This window comes from Helobdella robusta (assembly GCF_000326865.2).
Source record: "Helobdella robusta unplaced genomic scaffold HELROscaffold_49, whole genome shotgun sequence".
Classification (NCBI taxonomy): Eukaryota; Metazoa; Annelida; class Clitellata; order Rhynchobdellida; family Glossiphoniidae; genus Helobdella; species Helobdella robusta.
The window spans coordinates 225,043-242,322 of NW_008705246.1; the positions used below are offsets into that span (position 1 = coordinate 225,043).

At 36.7% G+C, this 17,280-nt stretch overlaps 3 protein-coding genes across 3 annotated transcripts in view; 2 read left to right on the forward strand and 1 right to left on the reverse strand.

Moving 5' to 3' along the window:
- Window positions 1–1,929, forward strand: part of HELRODRAFT_178626 (hypothetical protein) — a gene marked incomplete at both ends in the record, with an annotated part of 3,525 nt that extends 1,596 nt beyond the window's left edge. Inside the window, one exon of the mRNA XM_009026729.1 lies at window positions 1,649–1,929. Coding sequence (XP_009024977.1) covers window positions 1,649–1,929 — 281 coding nt within the window. The remainder of the gene's footprint in view (window positions 1–1,648) is intronic.
- Window positions 1,930–4,721: 2,792 nt separating this feature from the next.
- On the reverse strand, window positions 4,722–6,130 carry HELRODRAFT_178627 (hypothetical protein; the record flags this gene model as incomplete). Its single annotated transcript, XM_009026730.1, has 4 exons — window positions 4,722–5,189; window positions 5,277–5,397; window positions 5,613–5,877; window positions 6,043–6,130. 4 exons carry the CDS (start codon window positions 6,128–6,130, stop codon window positions 4,722–4,724), a joined length of 942 nt encoding a protein of 313 aa, XP_009024978.1.
- Window positions 6,131–6,786: 656 nt separating this feature from the next.
- On the forward strand, window positions 6,787–16,983 carry HELRODRAFT_114417 (hypothetical protein; the record flags this gene model as incomplete). The annotated part of the gene is made up of 8 exons (XM_009026731.1): window positions 6,787–6,897; window positions 7,387–7,552; window positions 7,988–8,148; window positions 9,913–10,056; window positions 10,318–10,454; window positions 10,960–11,111; window positions 11,214–11,517; window positions 16,902–16,983. The coding sequence occupies 8 exons, from the start codon at window positions 6,787–6,789 to the stop codon at window positions 16,981–16,983; spliced, it is 1,257 nt and encodes a 418-aa protein (XP_009024979.1).
- Window positions 16,984–17,280: the final 297 nt, after the last annotated feature.

The following is a 17,280-nucleotide window of genomic DNA, read 5'->3' on the forward strand; positions in this document are numbered from 1 at the left end:
AGCTGTCATGAACAATACAGGTATCACAAAGAGTCAGTTCAGAGGGGCAATGATTTTGTCAAATCATACCAAAATCCATCATTTGAAGTTGTTAATCAACTCTATTCCGCAAGATATCAGCAAATGAAGGAAAACAGAGAAAGATTGAAGCCCATAATTAAATCTATTATTTTTTTGGGAAAACAAAATATTCCTCTACGAGGACATCGAGATGACGGAAAACTTAATATAAGTACTAATGATGCAGGCGATGCTGATAATGATGATGATGAAGATGATGAAAATTTGGACAATGACATGCTTAATGAAGGGGTATATGGTACCGGTCCAGTTAGAAATGAGGGTAATTTCAGAGAACTACTTCAGTTTAGGGTCGATGCTGGAGACCATGTTCTTGAAGAACATTTAAAATCATCTAAATCAAATGCGACATACATAAGCAAAACGATTCAAAATGAAATCATAACCACAATTGGCGATATTATTACAGATACTATTGTACAGAGAGTTAAAGCAGCCAAATTTTATTCAGTTTTATTTGATGAAACAACTGACATATATGGTATTGAGCAATTGTCTTTGAGCTTACGATATGTTTACAACGGCCAGGTTAGAGAAGATTTTGTTGCATTTGTGGATTCTCTAGAGGATGCATACAAAGATATAGAATCGGAACCAAAATTAACCGGAAAAATGTTAGCCGGCTCAGTGTTACGTTTACTAAAAGCGCTAACTTTAGATCCACAGCATTTTGTTGGTTGTGGAACAGATGGATGTTCTGTCATGACATTTCAGTCATGTGGTGCAGCTGCAGAAATATCAAAAAAAGCTACATCATGTATTCATTGTGTTTGTACTAACCATGGACTGAACTTGAGTTTATCTAAAACATCCGATGTACAAGCCATAAGAAATGCAATGGGCACTATTAAGCAAACGACTTCCTTTTTTCGCGCATCGGCCAAAAGAAAATTAGTGCAAAGAATAATGTTTAAAAATGAAAGTCAAAATTTGGGACAAAATGTCATGCCTTTATGTGAGACACGTTGGGTTGAACGCCATGATTCGATTATCAGTTTTAGACAGTCCCTGCAATATGTTCTAGCTTCTTTAGAAAATATTGCTAATTGGCATGACAGAGAAACATCATCCAAAGCAAAGACGTTGTTATCGGCTTTAACTGATTCTGAATTTTTAATAGCTTTGTACTCAATTGCCGATCCATTAATTCTAACTAAGCCACTAAGCAAAGTTTTACAAACAGAAAATTTAGATTTGGTCGAGGCAGCTCAACATGCTAATAGAGTCATAGATAATCTTCAATCTAGAAGAAAAAATGTTGAGCAAATATTTCATGATATCTTTACGAGAGTTTCTAAAGTTGCAGAGGAACTGAATATTGAATTAAAAATGCCAAGATGTATAGAAAGACAAGTAAATCGTGCAAATATTAAAAGTAACTCATTAGAAGAATATTTCAGGATTGCTATATTTATTCCCATGCTAGATAGTATGATAACAGACATGAAATCAAAATTTGGAACAATCCAAATAGCTATAATGGGTTTGAGTCGTTTGATACCTTCAGTTTTCCTCCGAATAAGTGGTAATGCAGAACAGAATAAAACATGGTTTTTAATTGACCAAGCTGTTACGAAATATAAAAGTTTAATAACAAATTTGACCTCGTATGATGACAACACGGCCATTGAATTTGTACGCAATGAAGAAATGCTCTGGACGCAGTACTGGGTAAAGATGAATTCACAGCCCAAAACGGCCACTCGCTTTGTGCAATTCCAATCTCTATCCGACAATTCACAGCCTGTTGTCAATATTGTGCACCATGCCTGTTTCAGTAGCAACGGCAGAACGTTCATTTTCTACCCTGAGGCGGTTAAAAACGTGGATGCGCTCCAAAATGAATGAGGAAAGACTAACGGGATTAGCCTTAATGAACATTCATCGCGATATTGAAGACATTATAACAAGGTTTGGCCGAAAAAAAATGTAGAAAAATGACATTTGTCTTGTAAATATTTCATGTATATAACAGAACAATGTTTTGAAGAATGTTTTTCAATTTTAAAAAAATCAAGAAGTTGAAGTGTTTGGCTTTTTGTTATTTATTTCATAAAATATCAAACCTCAGTTCAAAGTGGGGGGGGGCGATCGCCCCCACCGCCCCCCCTCTGGATCCGCCATTGTTCACGTGTATGTCATCTTGGTTGCGTTGTTAACATTGAATTACATTATTGCTAATGTTTGTTAATGTTAATTTTTGATGTAGCAATATTTAGAAAATGAACCCTGTAATAGACCAGTGAACTATGTAGTTCGGTTGTACTCATAATCAAAAAATACGCTGGCTTCTTATTGTACGATGTATTATGAATATATCTAGAAACACGCAATATCTTCTGTGGTCCAAAACATGAATGAAAAAAAAATGGCACACCCCGACTCGGTCGGTGTCTGCCAGAATTTAAAAATACGATGTTATTAAATAAGTTTATTAAATAAAATTAACCTAAAGTAATGGAAAATACGATTCAACACCGAAATTATCCAACTAAATACAACTCATCCAGTTTGAGTAATTTTGAAAATATTGATTACCTCACCTTACCGGTTAAAAGCGAAAGTAATGTAACTCATGCAACGCAACATGCTCGATGCATCACTGGCGGAACGTGCATCCGTGCTGGTAGTCAGGTTCGTCAGACCAGGGCTTGGTTACAAGGTAAAATTTTTATTTTACAGTATCTAACAAACTTAGACCGTCTAATTTCAATTTTTTATTGTTGTTAGGAATTTAGTTTGCGAACGGTAGGTAAATAAAAACTTGTTATTCGTCCGTTGAAATTTTTTTTGTTCGCCAATGACATGACATTTAGTGTAACGTGCTGCATGATTTTGTTTCCAGGTGGTTCGTCGTCGGTTTCCTTCTCACAATTTCTGGCCTGTTAAACGACAATAGAATGAATTCTTTGAGGATGCTTCGTCCCATGCGTGCCACAGCTGAAAATGTTCTCAAACCTTTATTCTCTGCTACTTCTACATCTACTTCATACTCCCAGAAGAAAAATTGTATGAATTTTTTATATTTAAAATTAATTTTTAATATGATTTTTTTTACTTATTATTATCTTATTCTTTAGCTGTTTGTTCAGGACAAATGTGGTTCTTCAGGAAATAATTTGTTAAATTTTTTTATTTATTTAATTTTTTAATGATTTAGAATTTTAAATTTACTTTGCCTTTGCTCTAAAATGCAGAATGCTACCATTATTTGTTTATTTTATTCAGTAGCTAAAATTTTTTGATTTAAATACAATTGACAATTAAATAATTATTAATTAATTAATACATTAATTGAAGATATTTCTTTGTGATGAATGCTTACATTACCAAGCCACTGAATTTGAATTTTTTAATAAGGCTGCATCTGTAACATAATTGACAATTTTTTGGCACTGTAATACTGTATAAAAGTTATTTCTCAGTGTTGTTATACTTCATAGTTGAATCATTTAATCAACAAATATCTTGTTGTTTTAATGTAGTCTGAGAGTTAAACATTAACTGCAAGCTTGGGGCAGCACTGAACTGTAATTCCCATTGGTGCTTCATTATTGTTTTCATCAATAACATGGTAAAAATCTGATAATGTTGGTATGTTCTCCATGCAATTGCTATTGTTAAGTCACTTGGCCTTGGAAACCTAAAATAGAGCTTAGGCATATAATTTTGACTAGTATATATTTTATTTTGACAAGTAGTAAATGATATCAATGTCTCAGATTAAACTCGAAGGACAGGTGTAAAAAATTGGATATCATAAGATATCATTAGCATGCTCTTGAGATGTCAAAATGTTATTTTGACATTGTCAAAATGTAATAAGGTATCATTGAGATATCTTTGAATCATTAGTTTTCCAGTAAGTTACTATTTGTGTTCATTTATGGATAGCTGATTAATGCTTGAAACATGCCATTTTATTGTATCTAGATTCATATTGACCAATCTGAGAATATATCCATGCCAACATGAAACACACCAAATTTATATTTACACATTTTTATGTGCTAATGAAGCACAATAAAATTAAAATCAAAGCAAATATAAAAATACTTTCATTACATAAATTTTCATTACGTCTTAGCAATTTTTTTTGTAAATTATATAAGTGGATTTTGCATTTTAGTGCATTTCATATAATATAGCTGACCGATATAGATGGAATTCAATTAAATTTGGTCAGTTTCAACCAGCTGTAGTTGTTTTAGTGCCTATGTATGTAAAATCTGCAATTCAAATAGTTTTTAACTTCTATTACAAAATAATGGGGGGTGGTGATAATCATGAGTTCCTGAATTTTAACACAACATCTGCATCAAGTTATGACCACACAAGAATTCCAAAAATGTATAACACTAGAATTTTTAGTTAAATTTGATCCCTCCCAAGAGGTTTTGAAATCTGAGGCTTAACTTGAATGAAGTTATTTTGTGGGTCGTAACCAAATACAAGAACCTAACCAAATTAACCTATAGAAACCTACCCAAAAACTAAAAAGACTCTAATTAACGTAACCTTCATGCACAATTGCGATTTTTATTTTATTTCTGGAATAAATTTGTTATATCACGTTACATTATACTAGATACATGTATCACATATGTATGTGTGCATGTATAATTTGCAAATGTACAGAGTCAGGTAAGTGAATGAATGATTCCCGAAATTGTTCCATAGTGAGAGATGACTGATTTGTTGAGTACTGTCCAAGTATTGCTTTTAATGAAATACTGTTTAAGCGACGTCTTGACGTCACGACGTATTTTATTCGGAAGTGTAACTTGAATACGAAACAGAGGATCAGATTTGGGCAAATACGTTGACGAGCCTCTAGCAAACAGAATTTCTTTTTTCATTTTTTTCTGATTCTTGGTCTCAGTGATGTCCGACTTAACGTGTTCCTCAACTTTATATGAATTAGTGAAGGGTCCACCTTCTTTCAGTTCTGCAGTCATATTTAGTCTCTTCCTTTCTTTCATGACTGCAATAACCTGTTTCACAGCAACGCCTGCCTGAAACTTCTCTTTCATGGATTGAATCCAAGTTAGTTTTAGGTTCTTAACCTGACAAGCTTCTTCACAGAAACTTCTAAATGACAACTTCGACTAAGCCCGAAGTTCTTCGGTCTGCTGAATGACAATGTTTTTTTTGACAGACTCAAGCTGCTGTAATTTGTATAGACGGTAGTCTACTTGACCACATAAACGTTCCATTGCTATGTTTATAACTGGAGTGTCGTATTCGTTGAAGGCTTGTTGTTTAGCAAGATATTTCTCCTCGAAATCCGAAGTAATTTCGTAGCCACGGCGTCGTCTGCTTAAGGTGGTTTTTAATGCAGGCATTATAAAATTTGTTACATCATGTATGTTAGATACATGTATCATATTTGTATATGTGCATGTTTGACGCAATCTTCTTCATACTGTCGCACAGTTTCCGACAATGCATGCACAACGTCATGACCATAACTGCGATCTACACCATCAAACAAATTTGACTCAATACTGTTAAACTATGGCTTTTCAAACCTGAAGAAATCGGAAGTCACATCTTTCGACATTTCCTGAAAGAGAGTTTTATAAAAACTTTTCAGTTGAGAATGAGTAGTTCTTGTAGCAATGGTTACACTATAGAAAGGCTCAACCAGATGACTTTCGAGAGCACCAAGCACAGCAAAAGCAGGTCTAAAATATTTGACATTCAAAAAACTTCTAACGATACATGATAAATGATTTGTGACTCCTGGATTGTCTTCGAGGAAGCTCTTCATTAAGGGAAACAGAAGTACCATAACTGCAGCAGCACGTGAAAGACATCCAAACCTATTATCTTTGTAAAAAAATAGTACTTGATACAAATCACAATTTTCCAAATGAAACACAAACAGTTTGTAATAATTCCATGGTTTATGCTGAAACTCGAGTGCAACAAGTCAAAGCATGCAATCCAGTGCTTGACCGGCTACTGATCCATGTTTAGAATCAAAATCTTGATCTACCATAAAGTTTTGGAATATTGCCTCCAACGTCATATTTTCTTTGGTCATGTTAATTTGTTTATTCATTCCAGATGCAAATCCTAATGTTGTATGTGTAAAGAAACCTGTCAAACAATTTAATCAAACTTGAACTGTCGTATTACACTATCTGAAATATAAAACAAAAAGTATGTCAGCATATTTGAGAAAATTCAATTTTAATTTAATTGAATTTTTTACATAAGATATGCTGAAATGCGCAGGTATGAAAATTGTAAGTTTGTATCGGATGAGTTAGTTACTTCAGGTGAGATTGATTATTCTCATGGTCACTATTTAACTCCTGTTATTAGCAGTGTACCTGTACACATTTTCGAATGGGCTTGGATGCCATCAAAAATGAACATATTTCTATATTACACATTTTTGTAGATGATTTTTAATGCTTAATATTTCATGTGCGGTGGCGACTTGAAATTCTGAAAAACAAATTTTTACGCCATTTATCACCAACCTCTAATAATAATGTGCTACACCCTTAAATGATGTTTTATTACAATGCCAATGCAGATTTTTTAAAAGAATAAATAAAACAGGGTTGTGATGAAAAATATCAGTTGATAAAAACCCCCCAAAAAAGTTAAAGCATAAAATTATAAATATTGCGTGTGCCGTGAATTTGAAAATAATCTTTTTAAAAATTATGAATTAATAGTCTATTGGATATGTCATATTTGTCAGATTCAAAAACATCTAGAATTCAAGTGGCCAAACCAGTTGTAGATTTAGATGGAGATGAAATGACCCGCATTATCTGGTCGTGGATTAAGGAAAAGGTTAATTAAATTTGTCATTGTTGCCACATTGTGAGTTTAATTTAGGCAAATGTTTCTGTGACTACTTTTTAAATGTAAAATGAATATTTTTGTCACAACAATTATTTTGTGATTCAATTATGTTCTTTTAACATGATATTGAAAATAAGTTTGCAAGTTAGCTAGGATGTTAGCAGTCTACTCTGACTTGGCTCAAATGCTTTCTGTTTGAATCCATGGATAGATTGGCTATCATATGCTTCTTGTATATAATGGCATACTCGTGCATACATAGTACATACAAATATCTACACTGCATATGTTGGGTAGCGTAGACAGTCTGTGGTCCAAAGGTTTGTAACTGCAACTAAATAAGCAAAGAAAAATTTATATAGAACTTTGAGTTTGTCAGAGCTTTATAATGAAAAATCGAAATAGCACTAAATTTTTCATAATTATTTCAATTCATATTAACTTATCAATTGATAAAGATAAATTGGAATTTTCCAGCTTGTCTTGCCATATGTCAATGTAGAAATTTTGTACTATGACCTGGGACTGCCCCATAGAGATGCTACTAATGATCAAGTAACCATCGACGCTGCCTTAGCCATAAAGAAACACAATGTTGGAATTAAATGTGCCACAATAACTCCCGATGAAGAGAGAGTTAAAGGTATAATCCTAATTACTGGTTTTCAATGCAAGAAGCTACCAAAAATATTTTGAAAAATTACTTTATCTGATATTTAAATTTACAACACAGAATGGGTTTTTAAATTGAATAAGGAAAGATGTTCTTTAATTTAATTAGTTTTCAGTTGCATTTCGCTGTTTAGATGTAAGGTGCTACACAAATCGATCAATATTTATAGTAGCACTATTTTGGAAATAGCAAAAGTTATTTCGTGTGTTTTTGCATTAATTAATATGTATTTGATATTTGCTGATTTTTTAGGTATTACATACATTACCTTTTCACTACTCTCTAATATTTTATCTGTTACAAGTTGGAAAGGAACTGAAAAGTTTTGGGCACAAATCTTTTTTTATCAGTTTTTTTATCAGTTTTTACATTTTTTGAATGATTAGCATTTCCAAATTTTTCCAGAATTTAATCTTAAGAAAATGTGGCTTAGTCCTAATGGAACAATAAGAAACATCCTGGGTGGTACCGTGTTCAGAGAGCCAATCATTTGCAAGAATATTCCTAGGTTGGTTCCGGGCTGGATCAAGCCAATTACTATCGGCCGTCATGCTCATGGAGACCAGGTTTGATTATTGAATTGTTCTGGAACATTCATTTATGTTGTCTCATGTGGATCAAGCTTCGCATAGAAAAGCAAACAATGATTATTTTTTCTGCATACGCGCCACAGACAGGCGAATCAGAAGAGATGAAAAATGACTTCTGGACTGCATTCTCTGACACCATCTCAACAATACCAAAATCTGAAACAATCCTGATTGGAGGCGATCTCAATGGCCACGTTGGACAGAAAACAGATGGTTTTGACAACGTACATGGCGGTTTTGGCTATGGAAAACGGAATGAAGATGGCAACCGCATCCTTGAGTTTGCTGAAAGTCACGGGTTTTGTTTACTGAACACATATTTTCGAAAGAGGTTGGAACATCTCATAACATACAAAAGTGGACCATCAACCATCAACCACGCAAATTGGTTTCTTCGCTGTCAAGCAACCACACCGAAGGCTGTTCAAAAACGTCAAAGTTATACCTGGCGAATCATGTGTCGCCCAACATAGACTCCTTGTGGCAGACCTGGTTGTCGAACTGTCAAAACATAAGTCTAAACAAATGCCTTGGAGAATCAAAACGTGGAAGCTGAAAAGCAATATTCATTGAGAAAAATTTCAACAGATTGTCGCCACACAGTTAGACCACCAATCGCAAGCCAGTACAGATTGGAGTACATACAAAACCGTTTTAATGAACGCTGCAACTACAGTTTGTGGGAAAACTGGTACAAAACGTCAACATGAACGTGACACTTGGTGGTGGAATGACAGTGTACAAAATGCAATAGCTGAAAAGAAAGTTGCATACAAGCAGTGGCAAAAATCAAAGTCTGTAGATGACCATAAAATTTTCCGTAAGAAGAACAACTATGCAAGACGTCAAGTCGCACTGGCTCGGACAGATCGGTGCAGAGAGTGGCTCACTAAAAGCAAAGGTGAACAAATGAAATCTCTGTATCGTATAGCAAAAGAAGCAAAGCGTACGAAAAAAGACATAGTTGGTGCCTCATGTATCAAAAACGACAAAAATGAGATGGTTCTTGAACAAGATGAGATCAAGCTACAGTGGAGAGAATACTTCAATCGTCTGTTAAACGAAACAAATCCCATCAATGTTAACTTTGACGCTCCACCCATCGAAGGTCCGATTCCAGACATCACTGTAGAGGAGCTTACAGAAGCTCTGAAAGCTATGAAGGATGGAAAGGCAGCAGGGCCCTCTGGACTCACAAATGACATTATCAAAGCATCTGGTACTGCAGGTATCCAAACATTACTACAACTTTGCCTTGAAATCTTGAGAAATTGCTCAATGCCGACTGAATGAAACTATAGCATTACAATCCCGCTATACAAAGGTAAAGGTGATCCATTGAACTGTTCATCATATCGGTGTATACGTCTGTTAGAACACTCCCTGAAAATTGCGTCTGCGGTGGTTTGGTCATGTCAAACGAAGTGGAAACAGTGCCATAACTTCTCTTGCAGATGTTGAAGTACCTGGCACACGTCCCAAAGGCCGTCCAAAGAAGTCCTGGTCGCAAACAATCGAGCAAAACATGAAAGCTCTAAATTTAAATGAAATGGATACAACTGATCGTCTAATTTGGCGCAAAAAGTTGATGGCAAAGAAAACAACGTCCTACCTCGGGAAACCGGGTCTCTGGACGCAAAACGAAGATTGATTGATTTGATTATGTTGTTGATTTGCTTAAGCACTCACTTCATTATGTTATGACATTTAATTTAATGATGAAACTACATAACCCACCAGTACAAGGCAACAGATTATGTAGCCAGAGGTCCTGGAAAACTTGAATTATGTTTCACTCCAGAAAATGGAGAAGTGCAGAAGTTGGAAGTATTTACTTTCAAAACAACTGGAGGAGTGGGACTGGCTATGTACAATACAGATGAAGTTTGTACATTTCCAAGTTCATTTTATATATTTAATATCAGTGATTAATATTTTATCCTGTCTACACTAGTTAAATTTTTGCAATCAAAAATCTTTCTGCATCCTGTTACACTTTCTCCAAACGTCTAAACTTTTTTATTTTTTCTGATGAAATGAGGTCTCAATAGGATAACTAATTCAATCTGATAGTAAAGTAGTAGTAGTAATTTAAAAAATTAATGATTGACCTTAGAGTTACATTGATAAATTTTAATTTGTTAGTCCATAACAGGGTTTGCCAACAGTTGCTTTCAGTATGCACTGAAAAAAAAGTCTCCACTTTATTTGAGTACCAAGAACACTATTTTAAAGAAATATGATGGAAGATTTAAAGATATCTTCCAGGAAATTTATGAAAAGTTTGTGATTGCTGCATTCTTTATAAATTTTAACATCGTCATTCATGTAATTCTTAGGTGGGTCCAAAAAGCTCAAATTGCATGTTGAGATTATTGCTTGCAGTATTCTTTAAATCTATCTTTGTTCATTATGCCACTGAAGATTTTTTAATCATTTGCATTCTGAAATGATTCTTTGACATACTTCACGGTGTGATTCTCTAGGCTTTCAACTTTTTAGTTCTTATTTTTAAATCATTTTTTCTGAATGTATTTCTTATATACTTTTTACAACTTGACGTTAAAAATATTCACGGTTTGGATTTGTTAATGCATATATGTTAACTTTATTTTCTCTGCATTCGAAATCAAAATGCTCGTAAATGTATTTAGAAATGTTTTGTATCTCGTGCACTTGAAGGAAAGTACTCGAAAACATTACAAGAGTTTTTAAAAAATTTTTGTATATAAATTTACTGTAACTGTGAATAAATTATTTTGTAATTGCATCAAATAAATTTTGCAGATCATATCAGAAGAGTTTTGAATCATCTGGCATTTGGTATGAGCACAGGTTGATAGATGACATGGTGGCTCAAGCATTGAAATCAGCTGGTGGTTTTGTTTGGGCCTGCAAGAATTATGATGGAGATGTACAATCGGACATTGTTGCCCAAGGTTCATATTTGCACATTTAAACGATGATTTGTTTAGAATATTGCACGAAGTTTCAAAGAATTTTATTTGAATTCATTATTCCTCTGGACTTTCCATTTATAGGATATGGTTCATTGGGACTGATGACAAGCGTACTCATGTGTCCAGATGGAAAAACAATGGAAGCCGAGGCCGCCCATGGCACTGTAACACGTCACTACAGAGAATATCAGAAAGGAAAACCTACAAGTACCAATCCCGTTGCCAGCATTTTTGCATGGACACGAGGCTTGGAACATAGAGCTGTTTTGGATGGAAATGAAGATTTGAAGCATTGGTGCACTGGAATTGAAAAAGCTTGCGTTGATGTCATTGATTCTGGAAAAATGACAAAAGATCTGGCTGCCTGCATATATGGATTAAAAAAGTAAAGTTTTGTTGATCATTTTATTGTTCAAAAATTTTTCAGAATAAACTTCATTTCTAGCTTAGCCTGTCAAATAAATTGCAACGCAGTGGCGGATCTAGACAACGTTGACGAGAGAGCCAAAATTTGAAAAATGTTGAAATTTTTTGAAGATTGACTGGGGGTCAGGAAATTCACCGAATATTTGCTAGTCTAGCCGAAATTAGGCTGCGACATTTTTGCTTAACACGCCAATTTTAATATTTTGTTTTTAAAATCGGTGATTTTTCTCTAAAAACTAAATTTTACTGACTTTTAACAACAATACTTCCCACAACTGGAGTCGCCCCCCTAGATCCTCCACTGCTGCCATGTGTAAAAATTTTGCCTCATTGAGTAAAAGAGATACATAGCATTTGGTGAATAAAATAAAATAATTCTAAAAAATTAAAATTTTGTTGTGATAATGTAACTGCACCAAAAAATGTAAATGCATTATTAAACCAGTAAAAATAGAATAATAAATAAAAAAAATTGTTCAACATTACGAACATGCTGTGATTTCCATCAATAATTGATTTTCTGACAGTCTTAATCCAATATATATATATATGTGTGTGTGTGTGTGTGTGTGTGTGTGTGTGTGTGTGTGTGTGTGTGTGTGTGTGTGTGTGTGTGTGTGTGTGTGTGTGTGTGTGTGTGTGTGTGTTGGTAAGTTGGTAATAGACCATAATTTTTACAATATTCTATAAATTCTACCGAATGTTTAGCGTTAATATGTTTGTAGTTTTTTCGATTTTCCTCACTAAGTTTTTTGGAGAACATTAAGTTTATTAAAATTCAAAATAAACTTATTTTTCGAATTCATGCGGCAAATAAGGCCATATTTCGATTCCGAATGAATCATCATCAGTGTAAGTTGATTTATATAGGGAAATATTAACTTTGTGAAAATGAACTTAGATGGAAATTAGGCGTCAGATTTCTTTTTTAGCTGGTCCATCTTCGTTGGTTTCCTTTTCTTCATCGACAGCATCATATTCATCTTTGTCAATATTTACAATGCTTGTTTTCATTACTTCTTTGTTTTCATTGTTGATTAAGCGCCGGGTTGGGAGTGAGAATATTGTATATATATATATATACGAAAAAACGTACTACACTTGGTTCAGGATCTTGGTTGTATGGACATGGTTCCTTAAGTCAACAAGGTTTACTTTTAGCCCGTGTTCGGCAAGCTGGGTATTCCAGACCTCAAACTTTCTGGCTGCGTCTTGTTCCGAGACCGCCGTCTGGTAGATATCATTTGCATGTATCACATTCCATATGTCATCTGAGCGTATCGGTTTGGTTATTTATTCCATCACCGTGATGAAGAGCAGGGGGCTGAGTATTGATCCCTGATGGACGCCGACGTTAATATCAAATTCATTCGTGTTACCGGCTGTTGTGCTGACCAGAGTTTTTGTGTTAGGGTACGTTGCCTTAACCAGCCGAACCAGTTATTCGGGAACCAGCTGTCTATGTAGACTCCACCTGGTTGCCTCACGAGGCACTTTGTCAAAAGCCTTTTCCAAGTCCACAAAGACATGGAACAGTCGCTTTTGCTCTGCCATGTATTTTTTCTGTAGTTGACGAATGATATAGATGGCATCAATGGTGGATCTCCCTGCCATGAAGCCGTACTGGTAACCACCTATTGAAACGCACGACAACAGTCTTCTCGCAATGACTTTTTCAATAACTTTCAGGGGATGTTCCAGAAGACGTATACCTCGATATGAGGAGCATTGCAGTGGATCTCTTTTGTCTTTATATATCGGCACAGTTGTGCTACTGTTCCATTCCACTAGTAGTATCGATTTACTCCACATCTCCCGACCGATGTGTAAGAGGGCTCTGAAGCCTACTCCACCAGATGCCTTGATGATACCATTTGTAAGTCCAGACGGACCAGCCGCTTTACCCACCTTCATTGCCTTCAACGCATCCGTAAGCTCCTCAGCTGTGATGCCCTGAATCGGTCCTTCCACCTTCCGGTGAGCAATCCAGAATCCTGTGAACTGATAACTGATAGAAGCAATCCTTCCAGTAATCTTTCACTTTATTTTGCAAGGTTATTATGGTGCCTTTATATTCTTTATGCATGTGGCACCAACTATATCTTTTTTCAGTCTTTTGGCCTGATTTGCTATTCGGTAGAGTGATCGAATTTGTTCGCATTTACTTCCAGACAGCCATACTTTGTATTGATTTGCACGAGCTATCGCAACCTGACATTTTGCTTCTGTGTTCTTTGATCGGTATGTCTTTCGATCTTCATCAGTCTTCGTCTTCTGCCATTGTTTGAAAGCTGCTTTCTTACTGGCAATACCATTTCGCACCGTCTCGTTCTACCACCGAGTTTCGCGGTTGTGCTGGCATTTTGGTCCAGATTTTCCACATATAGCTGTTGCAGCGTTCACTAGGGTGTCCTGAAAAGATTTCCAGGTTATGTCTACTTTTTCCAGACGATCCAGCTGTGCCGATATCAACTCCTCGAATTTTTCCTTGAACATGGGGCTCTTCAGTTTCCATGTCCTTATTCTACTAGGCATTCAATTAGCCACAGGGCGTGATCGTTCCATAATCATATCGGCCACCAGCAATCGATGTTGAGGGATGCATGCTTCGCCTGGATTGACTTTTGTATTCCTGAATAGTCGTCTGTGTTGTTGTCTGACGACAATAAAGTCAATTTCTGCGCATGACATCCCGCTTTTATATGTGATCAAATGTTCTGCCCTCTTCTTAAAATAAGTGTTCAACAGGAAGAGTTCATGTCTTTCAGCAAATTTCAGAATCCGTATACCGTCTTCGTTTTGAGACCCATAGCCAAAGCCTCCATGGACACCGTAAAACCTATTTGCTTTATCTCCAACATGGCCGTTGTGGTCGCCACATATCAATGGTATCTCTGATTATGGTGTTTTCCTGACGGCATCTGAGAGTGTGTTCTAGAAATCATTTTTGGCGTCTTCAGATTCACCTGTCTGTAGTGCATATGCAGAGAAAACAGTCAGAACCTGTTTTTCCATTTTGAGTTTAATCAGCATTAGGCGTGAGCTGATTCGAACTACCTCCAGTACATTTTGTGCCAGTGATTCCCGTATGAAGATTCCCACTCCATTTTGGGCTGTCTTTTGGCCATTCCAGAACAACTTGTAACTCCCAATGCGAGAGACACCATTTGATTTCCATCTTGTTTTCTGCAGAGAACAGATGTCAACCCTTCGCCTTTCCAGCATGTCAACGATCTCCATGGAGCGTCCAGTAAGCGATCCAGTATTTTAAGTGCCAAGTCTGATATTCCAGGAGGGGACGCCCGATTTTCCGCAACATCCCTCCACTGTTGCGTACTTCCTGGATATTGTCACCCCTTGACCATTTAACGTGAGGATACTGGCCGGTTGATTAGTGACGGAAGCGAAAGCTAGAGAGATAGCGAAAATACTACAGCCAGTTGCTCAACCGCCGAATGTCGGCGCCCTCGCTGGAATTGCAGAATTTTGCTGAATCCACTGCCCCAGACCCCGGGGTTGACACTGAACCCCCTTCCGTAGCTGAGATTGTCGCGGCTATAGGAACGCTAAAGAGCGGCAAGGCATCGGGCCTGTGTAACATTCATCCGGAGATACTTAAATCAGGTGAACCTATGTGTGCTAGTTGGCTGCACTCCGTCATCACCCGGGTGTAGCAGTCCGGTGCTGTCCCGGATGATTGAAGGAAAGGTGTCAACATTCCGTTTTACATGGGTAAAGGATCGCTCCATGAATGTAAAAATTATAGAGGCATCACTTTGCTGTCAGTTTCAGGCAAGGTGTTTGCCCGCGTTCTTCTTGATCGCATTCGTCCTCTCTTGCTATCTCGGCGCCGTGGAAAGCAAAGTAGCTTCACGCCTGGTAGGTTTACCATCGACAGGATATTCACGCCAGACCTCTCTGGATTGCCTACATTGACTTGAGAGCTGCTTTTGATTCAGTCAACAGGGATGCTATGTGGCTGTTGTTCCGTGGTCTGGGCATCCCCGATCACCTGGTAAAACTGCTTAACGCTCTATACAACCCTGAGCTGTGTTAGATCGGAGGGGCGATGCTCTCGGTGGTTCGAGATTGATAGCGGCGTCAGAGAGGGGTGTATACTTGCGCCGGATGAGTTCTTGGCCCCGATAGATTAGATCATGGAGCGTTTCGTACACAAAAGTGAGCTCGGCGCCACAATTGGCAAGGAGGTGTTCACGGACCTGGACTATGCAGATGATGTCGCTCTGTTAGCTGAGATGCGAGATGTTCTCATGCTGTCGTTGGCTACTATGTCCGAGGAGGCAAAGCCTTTTGGTTTAGAAATCAACTGGGACAAAACGAAAATTTAGGCAATCTCTCTGGGTGATCCGCCACCCGCGTCTGTTTTTGTGCTGGGTAATGACGTACAGATTGTGGATTCGTTTCCATATCTCGGCTAACAAATACACTTGTCATGCAATAATGACGCTGAAATTTCGCATCGAATCATCATGATGTCCCAAGATCTTTGTATATGACGCTCAAGCATTTCTGTGACGACCAAAGTTCGATTATATAGCGCATACATCCCGTGCTGCCCTATGGATGCGAGGCGTGGTCAACTACTGGCGCTCATTTGAAGAGGCTAGACGCTACAGATCAATGGTGCTTACGCAGGATCCTTAGTCTGACATACCGCGATCGTGTCACCAACGTTGAAGTGAGAAGAAGAGCACAGCAGCCCTCCGTTTCCTCACTCCTGTTCAGGTGTCGTCTAAACTTCTTTGGTCATATAGCTCGTGCCAGTCCTATGTAGGATCATTACCGGGCTTTAAAAGCTGTCATAGACCGACTGCCACCGGACTAGACTCGACCGTGCGGCGGTCCAAGACAGACATGGATCCGCTCAGTGGAGAAGGACCTGTCTCTCATCAACTACGGTCTTTTCTCGGCCCTGCTCATGATCGCTTGAAATTGAGGCACCTTGTGAACACGGCAACGTCCCGTTATGGGGCACGCCCATAATAATGATAATGCGTAAGGATAGCATTTTAATGAAGGTTTATTGTCGTAGTTAACATTTATGATATTTACAAAATTGTTTGATTGCATTCATCTTCACTTCAAAAAACTTTTAACTGTAAAATATAAATCGTTTGTACCGTCGACTTTATATTTTGTTTATTATTTTCATGTTAACTTATTCTTGTGCTTAATATGTACATGAGTTTAAAGTATTTTTTGGCGTTGATTTTTCTGATAACTTTAAAAGTCATTATTATTATTATTAGACTGCAGTTATTAAATTATTTATTTCAATTTGTGGTCTGATATAATGATAATCCCTCGTTCATTGATACACAGCGTTAAAGAGGAGCACTACTTGAACACAGAAGATTTTCTAAATGCTGTGAAGGAGAAATTTGACGCTGCCGAAGGAAAATAAATTAGTTGAATTAGTCAATAGCAATTTCTCGTATTTTTGTTACTTTTAGGAATTACAGTACGATTAATTGTTGTCGTAGGCATTATTTATAGAAGAACCATGTTTTGTTTAGTAATATAATCCGTAACTGTGTATTTCTATAATTTATAGCACAATAAATTGGTAGCAAAATGTAATGATAGCTATTGAAAAATAATTGTACCAGGTGTTCCTTTGACTTACTTAATTCGAAATTTATAAATGAGTACAAACATATATGCAAACATATATGCAGGCAGTGGTTAGAATTTAGAGAAA